The sequence below is a fragment of the Vombatus ursinus genome, unplaced genomic scaffold (genome assembly GCF_900497805.2).
Source record: "Vombatus ursinus unplaced genomic scaffold, bare-nosed wombat genome assembly UNPS02014798.1, whole genome shotgun sequence".
NCBI classification, from domain to species: Eukaryota; Metazoa; Chordata; class Mammalia; order Diprotodontia; family Vombatidae; genus Vombatus; species Vombatus ursinus.
In genome coordinates, this window is record NW_020954576.1 from 86403239 (window position 1) to 86424308 (window position 21070).

The 21070-nt window shown below is 37.0% G+C and overlaps 2 protein-coding genes across 3 annotated transcripts in view; both read left to right on the forward strand.

Moving 5' to 3' along the window:
- LOC114050017 (3'(2'),5'-bisphosphate nucleotidase 1) overlaps window positions 1-1413 on the forward strand; it is a 40216-nt gene extending 38803 nt beyond the window's left edge. For both annotated transcript variants that reach the window (XM_027871536.1, XM_027871537.1), the window contains exon 9: window positions 724-1413. In XM_027871536.1, the coding sequence (XP_027727337.1) occupies window positions 724-872 (149 nt within the window). In that variant the 3' untranslated portion in view covers window positions 873-1413. The remainder of the gene's footprint in view (window positions 1-723) is intronic.
- Window positions 1414-4945: 3532 nt separating this feature from the next.
- Window positions 4946-21070, forward strand: part of LOC114049648 (bifunctional glutamate/proline--tRNA ligase-like) — a 70765-nt gene continuing 54640 nt past the window's right edge. The window contains exons 1-7 of the mRNA XM_027870923.1: window positions 4946-5065; window positions 9973-10057; window positions 16485-16584; window positions 17141-17297; window positions 19115-19254; window positions 19463-19557; window positions 20571-20697. Of these exons, the coding sequence (XP_027726724.1) occupies window positions 5020-5065; window positions 9973-10057; window positions 16485-16584; window positions 17141-17297; window positions 19115-19254; window positions 19463-19557; window positions 20571-20697 (750 nt within the window). The 5' untranslated portion in view covers window positions 4946-5019. The remainder of the gene's footprint in view (window positions 5066-9972; window positions 10058-16484; window positions 16585-17140; window positions 17298-19114; window positions 19255-19462; window positions 19558-20570; window positions 20698-21070) is intronic.

The following is a 21070-nucleotide window of genomic DNA, read 5'->3' on the forward strand; positions in this document are numbered from 1 at the left end:
CCCCACCCTACCCTCCCATAGAGCTGTTTCTCATAAAAAAGAATATACAGTTCAACGAAATGAACCAGTACATTGAAAAATCCTGACATTATACAGTGTTCCACACTTATTATTATATAATATGTGATATATGTATATAATGTAGTATAGTACATGTATAATACAAATTTTATGTTATATACATTATATAAGTATTCTGCCTCATCTCTGAAATAGGAAAGAAGATGCGTAAATCATTTCCACTTTTGAATGTTCAACCAGTCTTGTCTACTGGGATTAAAACTTCTATTCTTTTTAGGATTTATTATCCTGGAATTTTTAAGCTCATATTTAAATTGACCTGGTAACCAATGGCTTAAATAAACAAAATAATCCTCAGAATTAGGGTTAAGGGATTGGATTAGATGAGTTTTAAGGTCAATGTCAGCTGTAAAATTTTATGACACTTATTTTTCATTCAATTGAAAACTAATACTTTAAGAGCTATATATATAGCTCTTAAGTAAATTCAAATTTTCAGTCTTTAAATCATAATTTTTTCTTTTTGTTCACCCTCTCTTTCAACCTGGGAGTGCTCTGTTAATTTTGTGTTTCTTTCTGTATCATACTTAGAAATAATTGAAAACCATTTCTGTGAGAGGAAAAAAACAACCACTTTTTCTAGCCTGAAATGTAAAGTCTTTTATGAGGAATCAATGCTGTATTTGTATTTTTTACTTCCAGGTAAACTGACTGATATTCATGGAAATGCCCTTCAGTACCATAAGGAAGTAAAACATATGAATTCTGCTGGTGTCCTTGCCACACTGAGGAATCATGACTATTATGCAAGCCGAGTTCCAGAGACTGTAAAGAAAGCTCTTGTGCCATGAGAGACATATTATCTACTTACCAGTGAAAACAATGACATTTGATATTCAAGTTAATAAATATTTTAAAATTATGAAAATAGATTTATTTTTGTTTTTATTGTTATTGATTAGTGATATTGTTTATACAGTAAGAGCAGCGTAAATAATTAATGAATTCTGATAAATTCATAGTTCCAGTTTTGAAATAAAGAGTATCACCTTTAAGCTGGTAAGCTAGATCTATGAAACAGCCAAATTAGGATCCTAATGATCACACTTGATACCTATTGACTCATGGCAAAATTTTGGCCTACATTCTATAGGGATAAAAAGGAAAGGTTCAGTTTTGAGCCCTGCTAATAATACTGTCAGCATTCCTGTAAAATTTCCTCATTTGATTTAAGGCACAAAGCTTAGATGCTACATGAATCTTATTTTGTTAAATGACTTTATCCTCTAAATTATTATGATTTTTATTATATCTCCTACAAAATGTTATTTTCTATGTTGGTGAAATAGCTTTATGAGAGATACTCTTATGATAAAATTACACATTATTTAATTTTTGTATTAATTGAATTTCTTATGTTTAACTATACTAAATAAATGGTTTCATTTATTCTGATTTCTTTGTAAAACTTTCTAGGATTTCAAGTCCTGTAATTTCAGTCCAGTAGACATTGTGTGTACTATGTATAAGATATTATAATAGGTGCTGGGTATACAGAGCCAAAAATGAAACAGTTCTGGCCCTCCTGGAGGTTACATTCCACTTTGTGACACAACATATGTATAGTTAAGTAAATACAGGATAATATAAGTAGGTCAAGAATGCTGAACACTTAAGAGTGAAAGGGGGAGAAATCAGGAAAGACTATTTGTAGGAGGTGGTACTTGAGCTGAGTCTTGAAAAAAGATAAGTATTCTAAGAAGCTAAAGAGGAGTGCCACTAGCTCCAGGCAAAAGAACTCTGTTGCAGAGAGATGGTAGCATAGCAATAAAAAAAAATAGCTAGTGTTTACGTAGCACTTTAAGATTTACAGAGAGTTAAAAAAGCAAGATGAGTTGGTTGCAAGGCAAAGGTGAAGTTTGATAGATGGAGCATCAGAGTCCTCAAGTGGCATCCTTGGGATATTAGGATGAAGTGATTGTGGCCACCCATACAATATCCCGAATCCTTGTGGCAAATTTATGGGATAGCATGACCAAGAATCACATAGAATGAGCAGGCATGGATGGGTTACAATAAATATCACCTGAGGGAACATTTAAATTGAAGACACTATATACCTATGCAAGTATTTGAATATGTTTTATATTTCCTTACTGTGTAAGTATTGCTTTCCCTAGTGTACAATCGTCGAGGACTAAGACTATTTTAGTTTTGTGTTTTCTGTTTTTGTTTTTGTCTTTGCGTTTCCAGGCCTAGCACAATCCAGCACAAAATAGATATTTTATAAATAGTTGCTCTACTAAGGAATAAATGAAAGATCAGTGATACCTTAATAAAAAAGATTTACAGAGGATTTTATTTATATCATCTCATTTAATTCTCAACAAACTGGTTAGGTAGGTGATATTGATGAGGAATGCATGACTCTTGACCTTTTTCCCAAATGAATTTGGGTGCCTACTTCTTGGTGGGGGGGGGGAATGATGAGATTCAAATAGGCTGGTCCAGGAGAAGCCCATTATCACAAATACCACTTAAAGCCACTTTAGGAGACACTGAGATTCAAGTAGGCTGGTTGATGAAATTCCAGAAACTAACCAGAACCGCTCTGCCCAGGACTGAACCATGGAATAATTATGTGTCTATATAATGCTTGAAATTAAAAACGACTGTCCCTGGTTACCTCATCTTCTCTTGCCATGGCAGGTTTTCCTTTATAAAGAATCCCTAACCTCTCCAGGCTAATGCGTGTCCCCCTTAATGGGGTGTCTTCCTTTATATGGTATCCCCCTGAAGTGGCCATCTCCCTTTCAGGGCTGCCTTCTATGGGGGGGGCACCTCTCAAGTAGCTGCCCCTTAAGCTGGGGTCTCCCTTTAAACTTTGTCTCCCTTAAGGGGTAAAGGAGCCTGCTTGGTGTGTTGTGTTATCCTCAATAAGTGCCTTTATTTGATTTGGAGACAGCCTGAGTGAATTCATTGGAGAAGGCTTCACCACACATACACCACACACCCCACCATTTTGAGGTGCCCCTGAACCTCAACAATATTACTCCCATTTTTGAGATGAGGAAACAGGTTGAAAGAGATATAGTCTCTTCTATGGGTCAGTCAATTAGCATTTAAGTCTTTATGATGTGCTAGGCACTGTGCTAAGCATTAGGAATACAAAGAAATACAGAAAGACATAATCTCTGCTTCCAAAGAACTTACAAACTAATGGGGTAAGACAGAAAGTATAAATAAGATGTATGGGATAAATTGGAGATAACTGGGAAGGCACTATCAATAAACATTAAGCACCTACTATGTGCCAGCACTATGCTAAGCACTGGGGATACAAAAAGAAGCAAAAGATAGTCCCTTACCTCAGGGAGCTTACAGTCTAAGGGGGAAGACAATATGCAAAAAAATATATACAAGACATGCTATGTAGAGATTAAATTGACATGTACTAGCATTAAAGAGGATTGAGAGAGGCTTCTTACAAAAGGTGGGACTTTTGCTGAGACTTGAAAGAAGCAGAGAAGCTAAAATGCAGAGATGAGGAAGGATAAAGTTAAGGCTTGGGGGACAGCCAGTGAAAATGTGAGTCGTAAAATGGAGTGTCTTCTTTGAGGAACAGCCCACATTGGATCACAGAGTAGGAGTGTGGCGTGTAAGACCAATGTAAAGGTAGGAAGGGCCCAGTTATAAGCCAAGCAGGATTCTATATTTGATCCTGGAGACAATAGAGAGCCATTGGAACTGAACTAGGAGAAAAGCTGCTGCCATTGCCTTACAGCTCACTCACTTCTCAGCTCTCAGTGAGTGGATCCATTACTTCACTGAAACTCTACTCTCCAAAATTACAAACGATCTCTTAGTTGCTAAAGGCCAAAGACTTTTTTCTCTCCTCCTCCTACTTTTCTTCTTAAGGATACTGCCATCTTCCCCTCACCTAGGCTAGATGTCATCGTCCTCTCTTTACTCTTCACCAGCCCTGCTGGTCAACTGGCAAATCCTGTTGTTTGTACCCTTGTAACAGCTCTCCTACATTCCCTCTTCTCTCCTGATACTACCACCACCCTGGTGCAGACCCTCACTGCCTCATACCTGTGCAGATGGGTCTGTCGGATTCCACTCATTCTCCAATCAGCTTTTCTTCCAGTTTGACTATGAAAGGCAACACAGAAAGACACGGTAGCAGGAGGGGATAGAGGGGTCAAGAAAAGAGATAGCTAGTGCTGGACTGGTAGTCAGGAAGACGAGTTCAAATTCGAGCTCTTACTAGTTCTGTCAGACTTTTATTAGCTGGGTGACTGGACAAGTTCCTGAACCTTTCCGTCTTCAGCTCTGTCAAATGCACATAATAATAATAATAGGTTTGTTTGCAGGATGTAACGAGTAGATATAGGTAAACCGCTTTGCAAAACCTAAAGCGATTAAAATGCTCGCTGTTGTTAATACCACTTAAGGTCTGTCTGCCAGTTTCCTCATCTGTAAAATGGTTATAATTAGAGCACTTATCTCCCAGGGTTCAGGGTCGTGGTGCGGCTGAAACGAGATATTTGTAAAGCGTTTTTCACACCTGAAAGCGCCATACAAATGCTAGCTATAAGTACTCATAATCATAATCAATGAGGATGAGGAGGCAGCAGGCAAGGGATGGAGAAAGTGAAGATTGCAGAGGTGGAGGCAAGAGATGACGGAGAAGACTGGAGGGGACCAGATCAAGGGCACCGGGCGAGGGAAGGGGAGGAACGCTTAGACACATCCTCCACCGTCCAACGTGCCTCTTTTGCAGACGGACCCTGCGGCGTGGTAGAGGCTGTTTGTGAAAGGTTCCGGAACTGCCCGAGGCCGTTTGGCCGCTGCACCGGAAGTGGGGAGGAGAAACTGGGTGTGCCGAGCTGGGAGGAGGAGCCTTGGCCCAGGCGGAGCGGACACGTCTTATCTTCCGGTTGCCCACGCATCCTTCTTCACAAGGAGGCAGGACTGACGGACTGACGGTCCGAGATGGCGACGCTGAGTCTGACGGTGAACCCCCAAGACCTTCCCCTCGGTAAGCCTTGTCGAGGACGCATCGGCCCAGTCCTGGCCGGGCTTACAGAGAGGACTTTTCCTGGGCCGGGACTTGAATCTACCCCGAGATGCTTTTTCTTCTTAGTCCCTCCCCCTCTCCACATGCTAGGCCGGGCACCTGGCTCTTCCTTTAGGGGACTTTTTGGTTGCCAGGAGGGAGACCCCGACCCAGTCACCTGACCCTGGTGACACGTGGCTTGGCGCCTTTCTGGTCCCTCATCGCTGAAGGTGGTTTCCTTGGCTCTTGGTGTCTCTCCGCAATGCTAATTAAAATGGGTCTTGCGAGGCTGGGAGTGACTGGACGGCCTCAACTGGTTAAATGACACGTTGTGGGGTTTGAGAATTACTTCACTGATTTCCTTTCAAGCCAGGTCGCAAGCAGTAAGTGCCTGTGTTCCACGCACTGGGGATAAAAAGAAAGGGAAAGACTTTTTTTTTTTTTTGTTTAAGCCATCAGTCCCTGTTCTCAAGGAGCTCACTGTCTAACGGGGGAGTACAAACAAGCTATATACGAGATAATTTGGTGATAATCAACCGAGGGGAGACTCTAGCATCAAGGGGAATAGGGAAAAGCTTGTGGTGCCTTCCATATTAATAGGAAAATTATTGAAAAGAGAGGGGTTGGGAGGAAGGGACAAGATAATGAGTTTAGTTTTGAATATGTTGAGTTTAAATGTCTGTTGGATATGCAGCTTGAGATGTCCAATAGGTTTTTGGGCGACTTGAGACTGAAGGTCACAAGAAATTATGGCTGGATACATCTGAGAATCTTTTGCATAGAGATGTTAGTTGAATCTACGGGAGCTGATAAAATCACCAAGGGAAATAGAGAGATGAAGACTCAGAACAGAGGTTTGGGGCACACCCACGATTATCAGGGTACACCTGGATGAAGATCCAGTAAATGAGACTGAGGTAATCAGACAAGTAGAAGAACCAGGAATGAGCAATATCCTGAAAACCTGCAGAGAAGAGAGTTTAAAGGAGAGAAAGGTGATGGATTGTCTTGGAAGCTTGAGAGAGATAAAGAAGAATGAGGATCAAGAAAAGGCTGTTAGATTTGGCAGTTAAGAAATCATTGGTAACTTTGAAGAGAGCAGTGTCACTTGAATAATGAGATCCAAAACCAAAGTGCAGAGTTAAGAGAAAAGAAAGAGCGGAATCATTGAGTGTATATAAGGGAGGAGGGTTATAAAATGGAAGCTAGTGATGATGGACTGATCAAGTGAGGGTTTTTTGAGTCATGGGTGTGTTTGTAGGTAGTAGGGATGCAGCAGTAGACAGGAAGAGATTGAAGAATAATGAGAGATGAAATAATAAAAGGGCAGACTGCTGGAGAAGATAGAATGGGAACATTCCACCACCACCCCATACTGTGTTTCCCCACATTTCTCTTATTCATATTTTGGACTCTATACTGTACTGACCCTAGGAAATGGGATCAAGGCAAGTGCTCATCATTACCTTTTGGATGTCTGGTGACAGATTTATATGGGTACCTGGACAGAGGCATATAGCAGGCAGGTGCATTTGCTTCTCTGTTTATCTTGCAGAAGTAGTAAGGTTCTGACCTGTGACCTCCCTGCTTAGTTTCCAGTTTGTACCAAATTCGGGTTTGTATTTCCAACTAATAATAATGATAATGAACTTTCAGAGGTTAACATGAATGCGAGTTATGATTTTTAGAAACAATTGTATCAAAACAGGATTGTCATTTTTCTGAGTGTGCATTGGCATCACTTCCCCCCCCCCCCCCCAAATTTTGGACTTGGTAGGCTGGTAAGATATACATATTATTCAAATCAGTTTTGACGTTGTTAACTCTTATTGGGGCTTTAAATCTTTTAGAACAAAGATATTGTTAATAAATCTCATGTGTATGTAATAATATTTTGAATAATATCAATAAAAACAGACTTGATTTAAATAAATTATTCTCTTGAAGAAATAGAATATTCAGTGGTGAGCCAGGTAAGATCCTTACCCTCAAATCTTGATTCCATTTTTAGCCTTTTGTACTCTCTTTGGGAAAAATTGCAAAGGATTTTTTGTTGCCTGTCATATGCTCACTTTTTCCATTGCTTTAATTCATTACAATTATTTAAATCAAGGAAATTTTACCTTTGTTTTATATATTGGCCAGTAAATGTTTTTTGTTTTTTTTTTAAAGGCATCAATATAGATTGAACTATTTCACTTTTGATTTTTTTCCCGCCGTTCCAACTTTGTTGTACACTTGATTATGTAGCATACCTGGAAATTAGTTTAACTTAAGGTATTGCTGAGGTAGCATTTGAGAACACTTAAATGAGAATGTCTGATGTAATTTGAGGGGAAAATGTAAGTTTCAAATCTCTGAAATTAGGTATTTAAGAGATTACAGTTAAAGGACAGCATTAAAAACTCGCTTTATTTAGCCAAACATCTGAACTCGGTCTCTTTAAATGAGTAAGTGATTATTCTTACAGCTGCGTTATCTGACTAATAGTGTGAACTATTAAAAGAAACATGATGGCATATGTTGCAGTGTTTAATATTCGCTGGCCCATTAAATGCTTTTGTCTCCCTCACAAGTAACTCATAAGTTCCTTGTACATAGGAACTCAGCAGATGTTTGTTTAATGGATAGATTCCGTACATACAGTTGTCTGCATGAAAGGACTTGATCAGAAGGGTCCTAGGATCAGTGGTCTAGAGCTGGAAGAGGCCATCTCATGCAACCTCTTCATTTTATGGTAAGAAACTGAGACCCAGGGAGGCTAAGGGAACTTGTTTAAGGTGACATAGGTAGGAAGCATTAGAGGCCAGACAGAGTTGAATCTAGATTCAACAGTCTTTTCATTTTGTAATACTATACAGAAGTTCTAAATTTTTTCATTGATAGACCTATTTCCTAATCCAGGGCCTGCCCTTTATAAGCTTTGTGACTTTGTGTAAGTGATGCTAGCACTCTGATCATCTTGTTTCCATACCTGTAAAATGAAGGATTGAGCTTTTAAGTTATTTTCAGCTCTAAATTCTCATTGTAGCCTTCGTAGTTGTCATTCCTTGTGGTACAATATTCTTTACATTCACATACGATTTTCTAGTTGTTGGGCATATTTCCAGATATATCATTTCCAGATTTTTTTTTACTATTATGGATATCTTTACATAGCCACATCTTTTTTTTTGCCTGCCCGTAACAGCCTTAAGGTGTAGTCCTAGTCATGTGATCACCAGCTCAAGGTGAAATACATATAATAACTTTTGTTGTATTAATACCATACTGTTTTAAAGGCAGATTGGATTTCACAGCTGTACCATTGGTAATGTTCCTTTCTCCACAACCTAGCCAGTGTTAGATTTTGTCATTTTAAACTTCTTTATTAGACCAATGGATCTTTCAGAGTTGGCATACTAGGTATAGTAGTAGGCCTGGAGTTAGGAAGACCCGAGTTCAAATATGGCCTCTGATACTTACTGCATATGTGACCCTGGATAAATCACTTAACCTTTGCCTCAGTTTCCTCAACTGAAACATGAGCATAGATAATGATGACACCTACCCCCCAAGGTTGTTGTGAGGACAAAATGAGATAATATTTGTAAAGTGCTTGGGGCATGTAGTAGACATTATAGAAATGTTAGCTTTTATTTTTTTGTTACTGACATTGGAAAGAACATTGTTAACATTTTCTAAATTATCAAAAACTAGAATAAAAACTACTGAAATTTAAGTGTCAATGTTTCTTAAATTTGCATTTCTTTGATAATTAGAAATTTTAAATATTTTTCATGTGACTGTTAATTTGTGCTTCTTTTGTGAACTGATATCCTTTGAGTGTCAGAACTGAGTAGTCAATAGAGGGCCTACCTCAGAGTCAGAAAGACTTTGGAATCAAGTTTCCTGTCTGATACGTGCTGGCTAGGACATCCACTTTCTGTGACCCAGGAAATTCACTAAGATTATAAATTGTAGAACATTTACAGATCCGCATTGATACTGGGGAGTTCTCTACACCTATGAATCTTAGGTCTGAAAAAAAAAATCCTTTGATCACTTATCTGTTAGCTGGTCCTAATTGGGGCTCATACATCTTTCCAGAATCCCATCTTTAAGGCAGTCTACTGACTTATGTGCCTTTGAATACATATTGGATCATGTCTTTTTATGAGTATCAGTTTAGCCAGTGCACATTATACTGTTTTTAATATGGTTTTGCTTATGTATTTAGAGTCATAGATTTTAAAGATGAAAGGAACTTCAAGATCACATAGACATAACCTCTCATTTAACATTTGGGGAAATTAAGACCCAAGACTTCCCCAAAGTCACTGAAGTAGTAAGTGACAAAACCAAGATTTGAACCCAAATCCTCTGACAGGAAATCCAGTACTTTCCACTGTACCACATTGTCCCCTGTACCACATTGTCCCCTGTACCTGCTAGACCAAACATTGTCACAATTTTGAATAGCACTGAGATGATATTCAGATCTTCCATTTCTAAAATTACTAAGTTTAGGGGAAGGTAGGTCTATGAGGATGCAAGAGTTATTTTTCTGAGTAGTTGACTACATTATGCATTGTAAGAGACATAGGAGTAAGTCACTGTGTTTCATAATGGCCCTGGGCCATCCTTGCCTCCTAGAGGAAGAAAGTTAACTTTAATCTTCAGTGCCTACCTGGAAGCAAGTGGACCTGGCTGAGCTGGTGCTGTATCCTGATATTTATCTTTCCTTCAAGACAAAAGACCGTTTTGTATAAGTTCTTTTTAAAGAATTTCCTGTCTGCCATTTTGTAATATGTGTTTAGAGAATGTTTCAGTCTGAAAGTTTGATGATTCTGCTTACAAATGTATTCTGCTATGAAAAGACTTTAAATTTTCTTCCGTTGTGTTTGTAGGAGCTTTGTTGACAGTAGAACATGTTAAAGATAATGTCAAAATTTCAGTTGAAGAAGGAAAAGAGAATATCCTTCGAGTTTCTGAGTAAGTGATTTTACATTTCTGTCCTCATTGCTTAGATTAGCATTTTTAAATGTTCATTTTAAATGCTGAATTGGGTGTGTGAATTAAAAATAGTTATTTTTGCATGATTGTTAAAGGTGTTATTAATAGGAATACAATTACAATTAAGATAAGTGGAAATATATTGAGATATTATTCCTAGATTTACCCTTTTGAATATTCTTTTAAAATCATACAACTCATTCTTCACAGTCCCATTTAATTGTAATATGTATATATATATACACACACACTATATATAGCATATATAAGGTTCATAATATTCAACGTAATACAGTGAGGTGTATTTTCTCATTGTCTCTTCTATGAAGATGTTTTATATTATTCATTATCAATTTTAAATAAGATTTAGTGTCTTTAATTTGAAGATCACAGCATCAAAATAATTATATATGTATATACATTGCTGTGTTATATACAGATTCAGTAGATGTGATTTCTGCCTTCTCAGAGGTTATTTCTTTGCCAAGCCGTGCAAATAGAGAGATTGAGGATATAAAGACAAATGCAAAACAAATATGTAAACATTATGTACTTTTTGACCATTATAATTAAGCAGTACGGACTCTCCAAAAGATTCATAATATAGAATTTCAGGAAATTGTGACTTATGAGCTCCATAGTTAATAATCTTGTTTGCGTGTTTCCATTATTAATAATTTAGTTTTCAAAATATTTTGCACTGATCACATCTTTAAATCAGCTATTGATTTTTGTTATTGCTTTGTAGAAATTTTAAAATAATCTTAAATCTTTCATTGCTCTCAGAATGTTTATACTGTATTTTTATACTTCTAAAAAACTTAGGGTTCAGTTGCCTTGAGGCTAATCATGTGCATCCATATTTATAAAACTCAGTCAAAGCTTCCCATCTCCTAACTTCTGGTATCCCATGAGCTCACATCTATAACTTCTCCTTTTGTTTTTTTCTATCAAATATGGCAGTACCATTTTATTTTAAATTTTAACATTTTAATTTTATGATTATCATATCAATCATTTTTGTTATTATTAATAATGACACTGTATTGCTTTAAAATTTGCAATGTACCTTGCATATTTCATCTAATTTGAGCTCTGTGAGATAGGTAATTGCTGGTGTTATTTTTTCTACATAAAGATGAAGGAACTGAGTCCATAAGAGGTCAAGTGACATACTTATATGACTAGTGACTATCTAGGGGATTTTTAATCCAGGTCTTCCTGACTCCAAGTCCAGCACTCCCTCCACCATGTTTTGATTTAACTTTTTGATCCTTAGGAAACTTCCCAGTGGGAGAACTGTTCTAAACCACTTGATGAGGATAGAGATTGCTGCTGATAATGAGTCAGTAGTAGCTTTATAATGGAAAGGGAGCACATTATGTTGACATTCAACGCCATCCCATTGTGTAATGGCTGTATAAAATTGATTTCTCATAACAGTAGTGCATTTTAAAATGGGAAATGAAATTTAAGAAACATCAGCTAAACTTGTTTCCCAACTGATGGTTTGGGGCAGGACAGGGGAAGCTACAGCCTCAAAGACGCATGTGGGCCTCTAGGTCCTCAGGTGTGGCCCTTTGGCTGAATCCAGACTTCACAGAACAAATGCCCTTAGTAAAAGGATTTGTTCTGTAAAACTTGGACTCAGTCAAAAGGCCCTATTTGAATACCTAGAAGGCCACATAGGCTGTAGGTTCCCTACCCCTGGCTTGGGGTAAATGAATTTTGTAACTTCAGAGAACTAAACTGATTTATTTAGGTACTAGTTGAAAAATAGTTTGGGATATTTCAAATTTGATGATCCTACAGTTATTGCTTAAAGTAGTTCTTAAATTAACTTTGGAGAGTAGGCTTTTGAATCTATTTTCTTTGGGATAGTTTCATGTATGAATTGCTTTTAAAGTTTGGCAAACCTTTTCAGAGTGTTCTGAAACTGCAGATATGTGTTTTAATCTTGCAGTTTGTATATTCTGATGGAAACCACAGTACATATACCTTATATTTACATCCTGTTTGAAGATTTCAAGCTCCTTAAGTCAGGCTATAAATTATAACCTTTTAACAGGGATTTATGTTGAGTAGACTCTTGCAAGATACTACTTGTTCATTGTTACAGGTATGAATTATTGGTTTACCATAGTCTCTAAAAATAATCACTTTAACCTGCACATTAGAAGGTCTTAAAAAATTTCTTTTGACACAGAAGATAAGTCCTAGCAAACCCCTTTACGAAGGACATTTCTGGTAAAAACAAAGTATTTATTATTTACAAAAAAAAGAATTATGTCTTAACTTTGGTAGTATGATACTCACGTTTGACTGTTGTGTTTGACCAGAGTTTGTTGCCCTTCTTCATCGACTTTATTGACCTTGTTGCAGTCACCCTACATATTGTTCTTTTGTATGAGCTTCACTTTGCATCACATTTTAAGTTTCCTCATGTTTTTCTGAATTCTTCATATTCCTTGTTCATTACAGCCTAGTAATATTTTATTCTATGCATATGCCTCAACCATTTGTCCAGCCATTCCGCAATTGTTGAGACATACTTTGTTTCCAGCTTTTTTGTGATCCTGGATAATGCTGCTCTGAACATTTTTTCATATTAAGAGTCTTGCTGTCAGTAACATCTGTGGGATTCAGTTCCGTAGTGGAATTATTGGGTTGAAGAGAAGAAGCCAAATTGTGTAGGAATTTAATTGTCAAGCTAAGCTGCTTATAGTTTATTCTGGCTAAGCTGCTTGTAGTTTATTCTGGAGACATAGGAGAGTCATTTAAGATTTTTGAGCAGGTGAGTGACATAGTCATTAGGACAGTGATCTTAGAATCTCTTTGGAGGTTGGATTGCAGAGAAGAGAGATTGTAAGCAGGAAGACACAATAGGAGGTTATTACAGTCATTTAGGTGACATGTAATGAAGGCCTGAACCCAGGTGATAAACACAGGAACAGAGGGAAAAGGGGACAGGATAGATAAGAATTGACAAGACTTGGAAACTATAGATGGGAATTGAGGGAGAGTGAAGAGTCAAGAATGTTTAACCTAAGTGATTGAAAGGATAGTGGCACCCTCAACTAAAATAGGAAGTTTGCAAGGAGGGAAGGATTTTAGGGAAGAATGCAGAATTCTGTTTTAAACATATTGAGTGTAATATGACTTTAGTATATGCAGATGAGGATTTCTAAGAGGCAGTTAGTTGTTGATATGGGGCTGAACCTTAGAAGCAAAATGAAGCTGGAATCATAAACTTAGGAGTCATATTCATGGAATGATATTTAAGCCCAGAGGACCTAATGAGATCACTGAGAGTATAGAGAAAATGGAAGAGGTTCTGGGGCAGAGCCCTCAGAAGTGCCAATGAGGGTCATGGATGATGATCTGCCAAAGTGACTTTCCTAAAGCATAGAACATGTCAGTCATCTAATCAACCAGTGTCTGTGGCTTCTTTTTAAACTCCTGTGTTTGACAATTAAAACTCTTTACAACTTGATTCTCACCTGCCACCCACCCTTAAATACTATTGCTCTTTATAGTTTAGCCAAATTGGTTTTCTTGCTGTTCGTCCCATGCAGCACTCCCATCTCCCATCTCCATCCCTTGCACTGGCTGTTACCTGTGATTGGAATGTACTCCTTCCTTACTTGGACATTCTGGAATCCCAGTTCAAGCACCATCTTTAACATGAAGTCTTTTATGATCATTTTCCCTCACTCACTGCCTTTCCTTACAATTTACTTTGAATTTTATTTTATATATCCATATATACATGTTACACATGTGCTTATGTGGATTCTTGGTTTAGTGTCTCTATTTTTAAAATGTGAGTTTTTATTAGGCTTTCTAAAAACCTGCCAAGTTTCCACTTAAAATTTATTCTAGACCTACTTAATTACTCCCTTTATTGTCATCCCTTGATAACATTGACAGCACCTGTTGTATTGGCAGTCCTTCACAGTGTTGTGCCTTTTGCAAATTGGTAAATATACCACCTATGTCTTCACCTAAGTCATAAAACTCTTGAACAGAATACAGCCAAGATAATGCCATATTATACTGCAAGGGATACTTCCCTTCGGGTTCGAAGTGATCCTTTCAATCATACCACTCTTTGGGTCTAGTCCTTCAGTCATATCCTCTCCTTCATTAGTATCCTCTAGGCCAGAGCTGTCACTTAGTCCACAGTGTCATGATGGAGACTTTGTCATTGACTTGTGGAAGTTTATATGTTTCATGTCCCTGGTACTCCAACTACTATTCTAATAATCCTTTTGGAGATGGAAAGAAGGTTTTGGCATTGCTTGTTTTAATGAAGGCTTTCTGATTCCTCTCTTTTTCTGATTACTTCCTTTTTTTAATTTTTAAATTTATTTTTATTTTTATTTTTATTTTTTTGCTTTTTAGGCAATTGGGGTTAAGTGAGTTGCCCAGGGTCACACAGCTAGTAAGTGTCAAGTGTTTGGTCGTAGGCCGGATTTGAACTCAGGTCCTCCTGACTTCAGGGCCAGTGCTTTATCCACTGTGCCACCTAGCTGCCCCACTTCCTTTTTTAGATAGTGCTTTGTACTTCGTTATTTCTTTTTATTATGATTGTTATTTAATAAGAATATTCAGTGTATGAAGAAAAGGAATTATAAAACTGTGAACTCTCTTGTGTACAGTTTAGTGCTTTTTAAAGTATGTATTAAGTTTAACAAAACTGTCTGTATCTCCTGATATATTTCTCTAATGTTTTTACTATATTCTTTTATTCCTTTTAACCAGTTTTCTTTATTCATGTTCACAAACCTGCTCTTTAACAACGAGTTCTAGAACAGGGGTAGGCAAACTATGGCCCAAGGGCCAACTGCAGCCCAGTAGTTTGCTAACCCCTGAAATTCTGTCAAAAATGATTGACCTTGGGGGCAGCTAGGTGGCACAGTGGATAGAGCACCAGCCCTGGAGTCAGGAGGACCTGAGTTCAAATCTGGTCTCACACACAACCCTTACTAGCTGTGTGACCCTGGGCAAGTCATTTAGCCCTCGACTGCCTCGTGCCATGCCCCCCCAAATTATTGACCTGCAGTTTGAAGTTTCTTCATTCTTACCATTTAAAAAAAAAATCAAATACCTGTCAGCAGGCCAGGGACATTTCTCTTTTTTTCCATGATTTCTCAAAGACAGTAAATCTCTCTTATTCAAAACAAACAGATAAACAGAAAGAGGACTCCTTCTGTACTTTCACTAATATTCCCTGGATAAGAAAACTGCCCATATCAATTCAGGTCAACTGGGTGGTATGGTGGATAGAACACTTTACCTAGAATCAGGAAGACCTGACTTCAAATCTGTTCTCAGATACTGATAAGCTGTGTGACCCTGGGCAAATCACTTAACCTCAATTTTCTCAACTATAAAATGGGGATAATAATAATAATACCTACCTGCCAGGCTTGTTGCAATGACCAAATGAGATATTATTTATAAATCGATGTAAATGCTAGTTTACCATCATCATTATTGTTGTTGTTGTTGTTATCATTAAATTGGCATTTTCTCCTTCAGTGTCCAGTTTGGGAGAGTTGTGTAGAGCAGAGGTATCAAACTCACTGCAAGTTGCCTGCAGAACTTGAGCTGATGTGGTTGTTGTCTAGTCATTTTCAGTCATGTCTGACTCTTTGTGACCCCTTTTGGGGCTTACTTGGCAAAGATACAGAAAGGGTTTGCCATTTCCTTCTCTACCTAAGGATTAAGTAACTTGACCAGGGTCACACAGCTAGTTAAGTGTCTCAGACTGTATTTGGTCTCATGAAGAGGAGTCTTCCTGACTCCAGGCCTGTCAACTTTATCTGAGACAGAATCTAGCTGCTCTAAACTGGAGCTGAGTCAGATTAGAATGTAATTGGGAAATATTTAACAAAATAAATAAAAATAGAATATAACATAGATAATGCTAATTTGAAGTTTTCTCAGTCATTATGCAGCCTAAAGGGATCCTCTTTTTATTTGATTTTGACATCATTGGTCTAGGGCCCTGAGAGGTGAAATAACTTGTCCAACATCCCACAACCAGTGTATGCCAGAGGTGGGGCTTGAATTCAGATGTCCCTGGTTTTGAGGCTGGATCTCTAACCATTGTGACACACTGCCTCTCATAATCAGTGCAGACACACCTATTTTTCAATGCATATTTATATAAAAATTATATAGATCAAAGGCTTTCATGATTTATAGAGATGGAGAGACTATTTTTTAATTTATTTGAGTATTTCAAAACTAAGTCAATGGCAGAACAGAGTGGAAGATAGAGGATGAAGAAAATGATTTTACTAATTCAGTTTGTCTTACTAATTGTTCTCATGACAAGTTTTCAAGTTGGCCATAGCCAAATGGCTGAAACAGCATTGTCTTTCCACTTGTATTCTAGCAATGTTACGTTCACTGATGTGAATTCTATACCTCGCTACTTGGCTAGAGTTGCAACTTCAGCTGGGTTATATGGCTGTAACCTGATGGAGCACACTGAAGTAAGTCATCAACAATCTTTTCTGATTTTTTTATTGTTTTGCATTTCCACTTATTTGAGAATTTCATTATTCCTGCCCTTGCTTGATATGGCATCTTTATAGTTAGGATTTTAACACCTAGGATGCTGAATTTGTGACTGTTTTCTTGTTTCCTCTTCTCTTCCGCTCCAGAAAGAATTTATCTTCTTTCCTTTCCCTGTTACCATTTCCTCTAAAAAAGACCATTTCGTTAATGCCTTTTTTCTTAACATTATAATCATTTTCCATTCTCCCTTACAGATTTAACTTTTCTTTGCTATTACAAAGAACCGGTCTGAGAATATCTATAATATTCTTTTCTAGTAGAAGTGCGGCCCTTTGATGGAATCCAAACTCCACAGAACAAATCCTCTTAGTAAAAGGATTTGTTCTGTAAAACTTGGACTCCGTCAAAAGGCCATACCCAGGGACCTCGAAGGCCACATGCAACCTCAAGGCCATAGGTTCCCCACCCCAGAGCAAATTCTAAGTGTTGGAATGTTTTCAGGCTCATCTCTTCTTTTTTCTCTTCTGCCAGATTGACCACTGGTTGGAATTCAGTGCTACGAAATTATCCTCTTGTACACTGTTTACTACAGCAATCAGTGAGCTCAATCACTGTCTGTCACTGAGAACATACTTAGTTGGAAACTCATTGAGCTTAGCAGACCTGTGTGTTTGGGCCACACTGAAAGGTATCTCTGATCATCTCTTTTAAAGCACTTTAAATTTGCAATTACTACGTGCCATTAGTTAATCACTTCTTTCCAGATTTTTAGTTCCATCGTTACAGAGAAATTTAAGGTAGGATAATTTTGGGTCCTTTATATGATTTCCACATTTGAGACAAGAATCCTACTTTATTACGTTTTTGTAGACTAGATTGTTTTGAAATGACTGCATTGATATACGTCATAAATATATTTTCCTAGGCTAATTGCTTAATGAATCTCGAGCAATAATTTCATCAGATAAAGTTTTGTTTGATAAATTTATTTAAGTTACAGAGTGGCTTTATTCCTTAGCATTATATTATATAGAAAGTATATGCAGTCTTCAGCTTATGAATGCCTGACTTTTACACACATTCACATGCAACAGACCCCCCCAATGCCACACCAAAACAGCACTCCAATCAGAACACTCTTAACTACAATCAGCATGCAGTCATGTAATGGGGGAGACAAAAAGAGCTCACTACTTTATCTTGTCCTTAAAACTGTGGGGGCTCTGTGTGTGTGTTTTTACATATAAATAGCTCCTTCAGTGGGGTCCTCACTTTTCCAGCTGGCTTTATCTAGGTACTCCCCTTTCTCCCCTCCCCCTATTTTTCTTGACCCTGGTAATTTCTCTCTACTCCCACTTTTGAATCAACGAAGAGACGAAAAACAAAGTGATAAATAGCAAACTCCTGTTGATGGAGATGTTAATAGTGCAATCTCTCAGATTCAGACTAGTCTTTAACTTTTTAATGTCCATGACTATTTAGATGTACGATGAAATCTCCAGATTTTTTGATGTACCATAGAATGAATACATTGGTAGAAGGGAATGAGCCAGTAGGTAAAGTATGAGTAAGAGGAAAGTGGCTTGAAGGTGACCTAGACTATGCTGGTAGAACACTGACTCTTACAAAGTCCTACCAAGAAGGAAAGCCTTTGAACATGGGCTCAAGGAAAAGCCTAGGAATAGATGGAAAGACACCAATAGGTTAGTCAAGTGAATTTTTTTAGCCGGAGAAACTCTTGGACAACTGTCTCCTATGACATGGAAGGTTGACATCTGCACAGAAAGAGCACCCAAACTGGCAGCATTACAGACCCTTAAAGTCTTCAAGACTGAATTTGCCTATGACTTTTACCAGATGTGCCTTAGTGTGGCTAGGAGCACTTCCAGAATGACTCTGGGCATGGCATAGAAACATCTGACTAGTTATTCATATCTGAGAAGATGGTTTGAAATTATTGTTTAGTTGTTTAGAAAGACATTAAAGAATAGATATGTTTAATACCATCTTTTGGTATTTAATTTTGACATCAAAACTGATGAAATTTGATAGTCTTAAAAATTATATATAATCAGTTGAGCCAATCAGCAAGTTTTCATTAATTGCCTACTCTGTGCCAGGTGCCGGGCATGTAAATACAAAGAATGAAGTAAACTCTGCTTGCAAAGACCTTTGAGTCTGATAGAGGAGATAAGCAGAAGTTACCACCTTACCCTATTCTCAGAACTGTTCTGATTGGAGTGCTGGTTTGGTGTGGCATTGTGGGGGCCTCATAGAATGGGAAAAAATTAAGATGGGCTAAGTAAATATTGCTGAACTCATAATTTTCTGGAGTCATGCATGTTTTATAGAGATAGCAAAAATGTCGGTGTCTTAAATAGTCTGAAGTTTATAGTCCATTAGAGAAGTATTGTTTTCATTGATGTAGCTGCCTTAATTTGAGTCACGGCTTTTGAAATGGCAAGGTTAGTGAATTGTTTGTTTGAAATGTGTGTTTGTCGACAGGAAATAATAAGTGGCAGGAGCAATTGAAAGAGAATGTGGCTCCACTTCACATAAAGCGCTGGTTTGGCTTTCTTGAATCCCAACATGCATTTCAGTCAGTTGGAACCAAATGGAATATTACTACACCAGAAACCAAAGTGGTAAGCAGAATTGTAGTTATTTGGTACTGCTTAAAGGAAAAAAAAAATCATGAAGAAGATTCAAGTGATGTTAAGCAGAATTACTTTGTATCTTTGTATTTATTGCGTATTTCCTTTATCGGGAGAATTTTGTATCTCCCAGACTTTGGTGATTTTATTGGTTGAGTGGATAGAACAGCCAACTTCATAAGTGTTCACTTGTTTTAAGGCAACAGAAAAGAAACCGGACGTTGGAAAATTTGTTGAACTTCCGGGTGCAGAAATGGGCAAGGTTGTGGTCAGATTCCCTCCTGAGGCCAGTGGGTAAGATAATGTCTTTAAGAATCATTTGCATGATTAAGATCAAATAAGTCTAATACAACTTAAAACTACCTATTTTAGTTTACTGTATATAAAATATTATATTTTTAAAATTATGATATCCCAGAGGCATTATTAGATGAGTTCATTTTTAAAATTTGTGCATTTTCACTTGGTTAAAGGTAAAAAAGGGGAGCACATTATTCAGGCAGATTTTAAAAATATATTGTAAAACTCTAGAAATGAAAAAACTGTGTATCTGTCTTCATTTTGAGCTTTGATTACAAAACTATTCTAGTATAATAAAGGTTTTGTCCCTTGATCCTTTTTCTCAAATGTCATTTATAGGATAATGATGTTAGTAATACTCATCTACACTCAGATGTAGCCATGTTATCAGGATGAATGAGGGAAATAGTAATGACTAGGATTATAGTGTCCATTTGTAACTAAAATTTCTAATAGAAAAAATCTATCATTTGTGGTTTTTCTTGTTTGTCCCGTGCTTCCTTGTGGTAAGCTTCCAAGAGGTAAAAACAGAAGAAATGATGCTTTTTGCTTCCCAATACAGGACAGGATGACAAGCAGCAGTATAGACAGTGTATGTCAGTACCATCAAGTTATATTTACATGGCAATATTAGGTAGCAATGAGAGTTGATTATGTTAGCAGTATGCCTCGAACTTTTTAAAAAATCACCTTTTTGTATCAATTAAAAAAATTCACATTAAGTGTATGATATTTATATACCTGTCACTTCTTAATAAGATTGTACATATGGAATTAAGATTTGCATGTATTTAATTTACTAAAGTTGTAATATTTTAATCCTATGTGTCAGTATTTTATATACATATATGTATCTATATTGCTTTTTATTAGAATGATCATAATGTAAATAGACTAAACTTTAGAAAATTTTTTAAAACTTGTTCTCATATACTTCAAAGGGCTAATTTGAAGTAATTTTTTATCGCCTGTTAATGCAATTTCTTTTTGAAACATTTCTATTTTAGTTACTTACATATTGGACATGCAAAAGCTGCTCTTCTAAACCAGCACTACCAGGTTACTTTTAAAGGGAAACTAATCATGAGATTTGATGACACAAATCCAGAAAAAGAGAAGGAAGATTTTGAAAAGGTATATTAAGAGTGTAGTGATAACCTACTGAATGTCCTCTTAGATGAGTTCATTAAAATTAGAGGTGACTCAGTGTTTCATTCATGGCTTTTAAGTGTAAGTGAAGCCTACCTTTTTATCTTTTTATTTCCCGCCCATTACATTTCTCAAGTCCAGGCAAAGATATGATGAACTTCAGTACATATAACTTATTTTTTCCATTTCTCTCCAAATCTTATGTTTTATGCTAAGTATCATAAGAAATAAAATTTTGCATTCCTTTTTAGATAATGCACACTTTTTTGCTTTCCACAGAAACAACAAAACCCTAAAGAACTAGGTGAAAAATTTTGCCTTTAAGAAACAACAAAACCCTAAAGAACTAGGTGAAAAA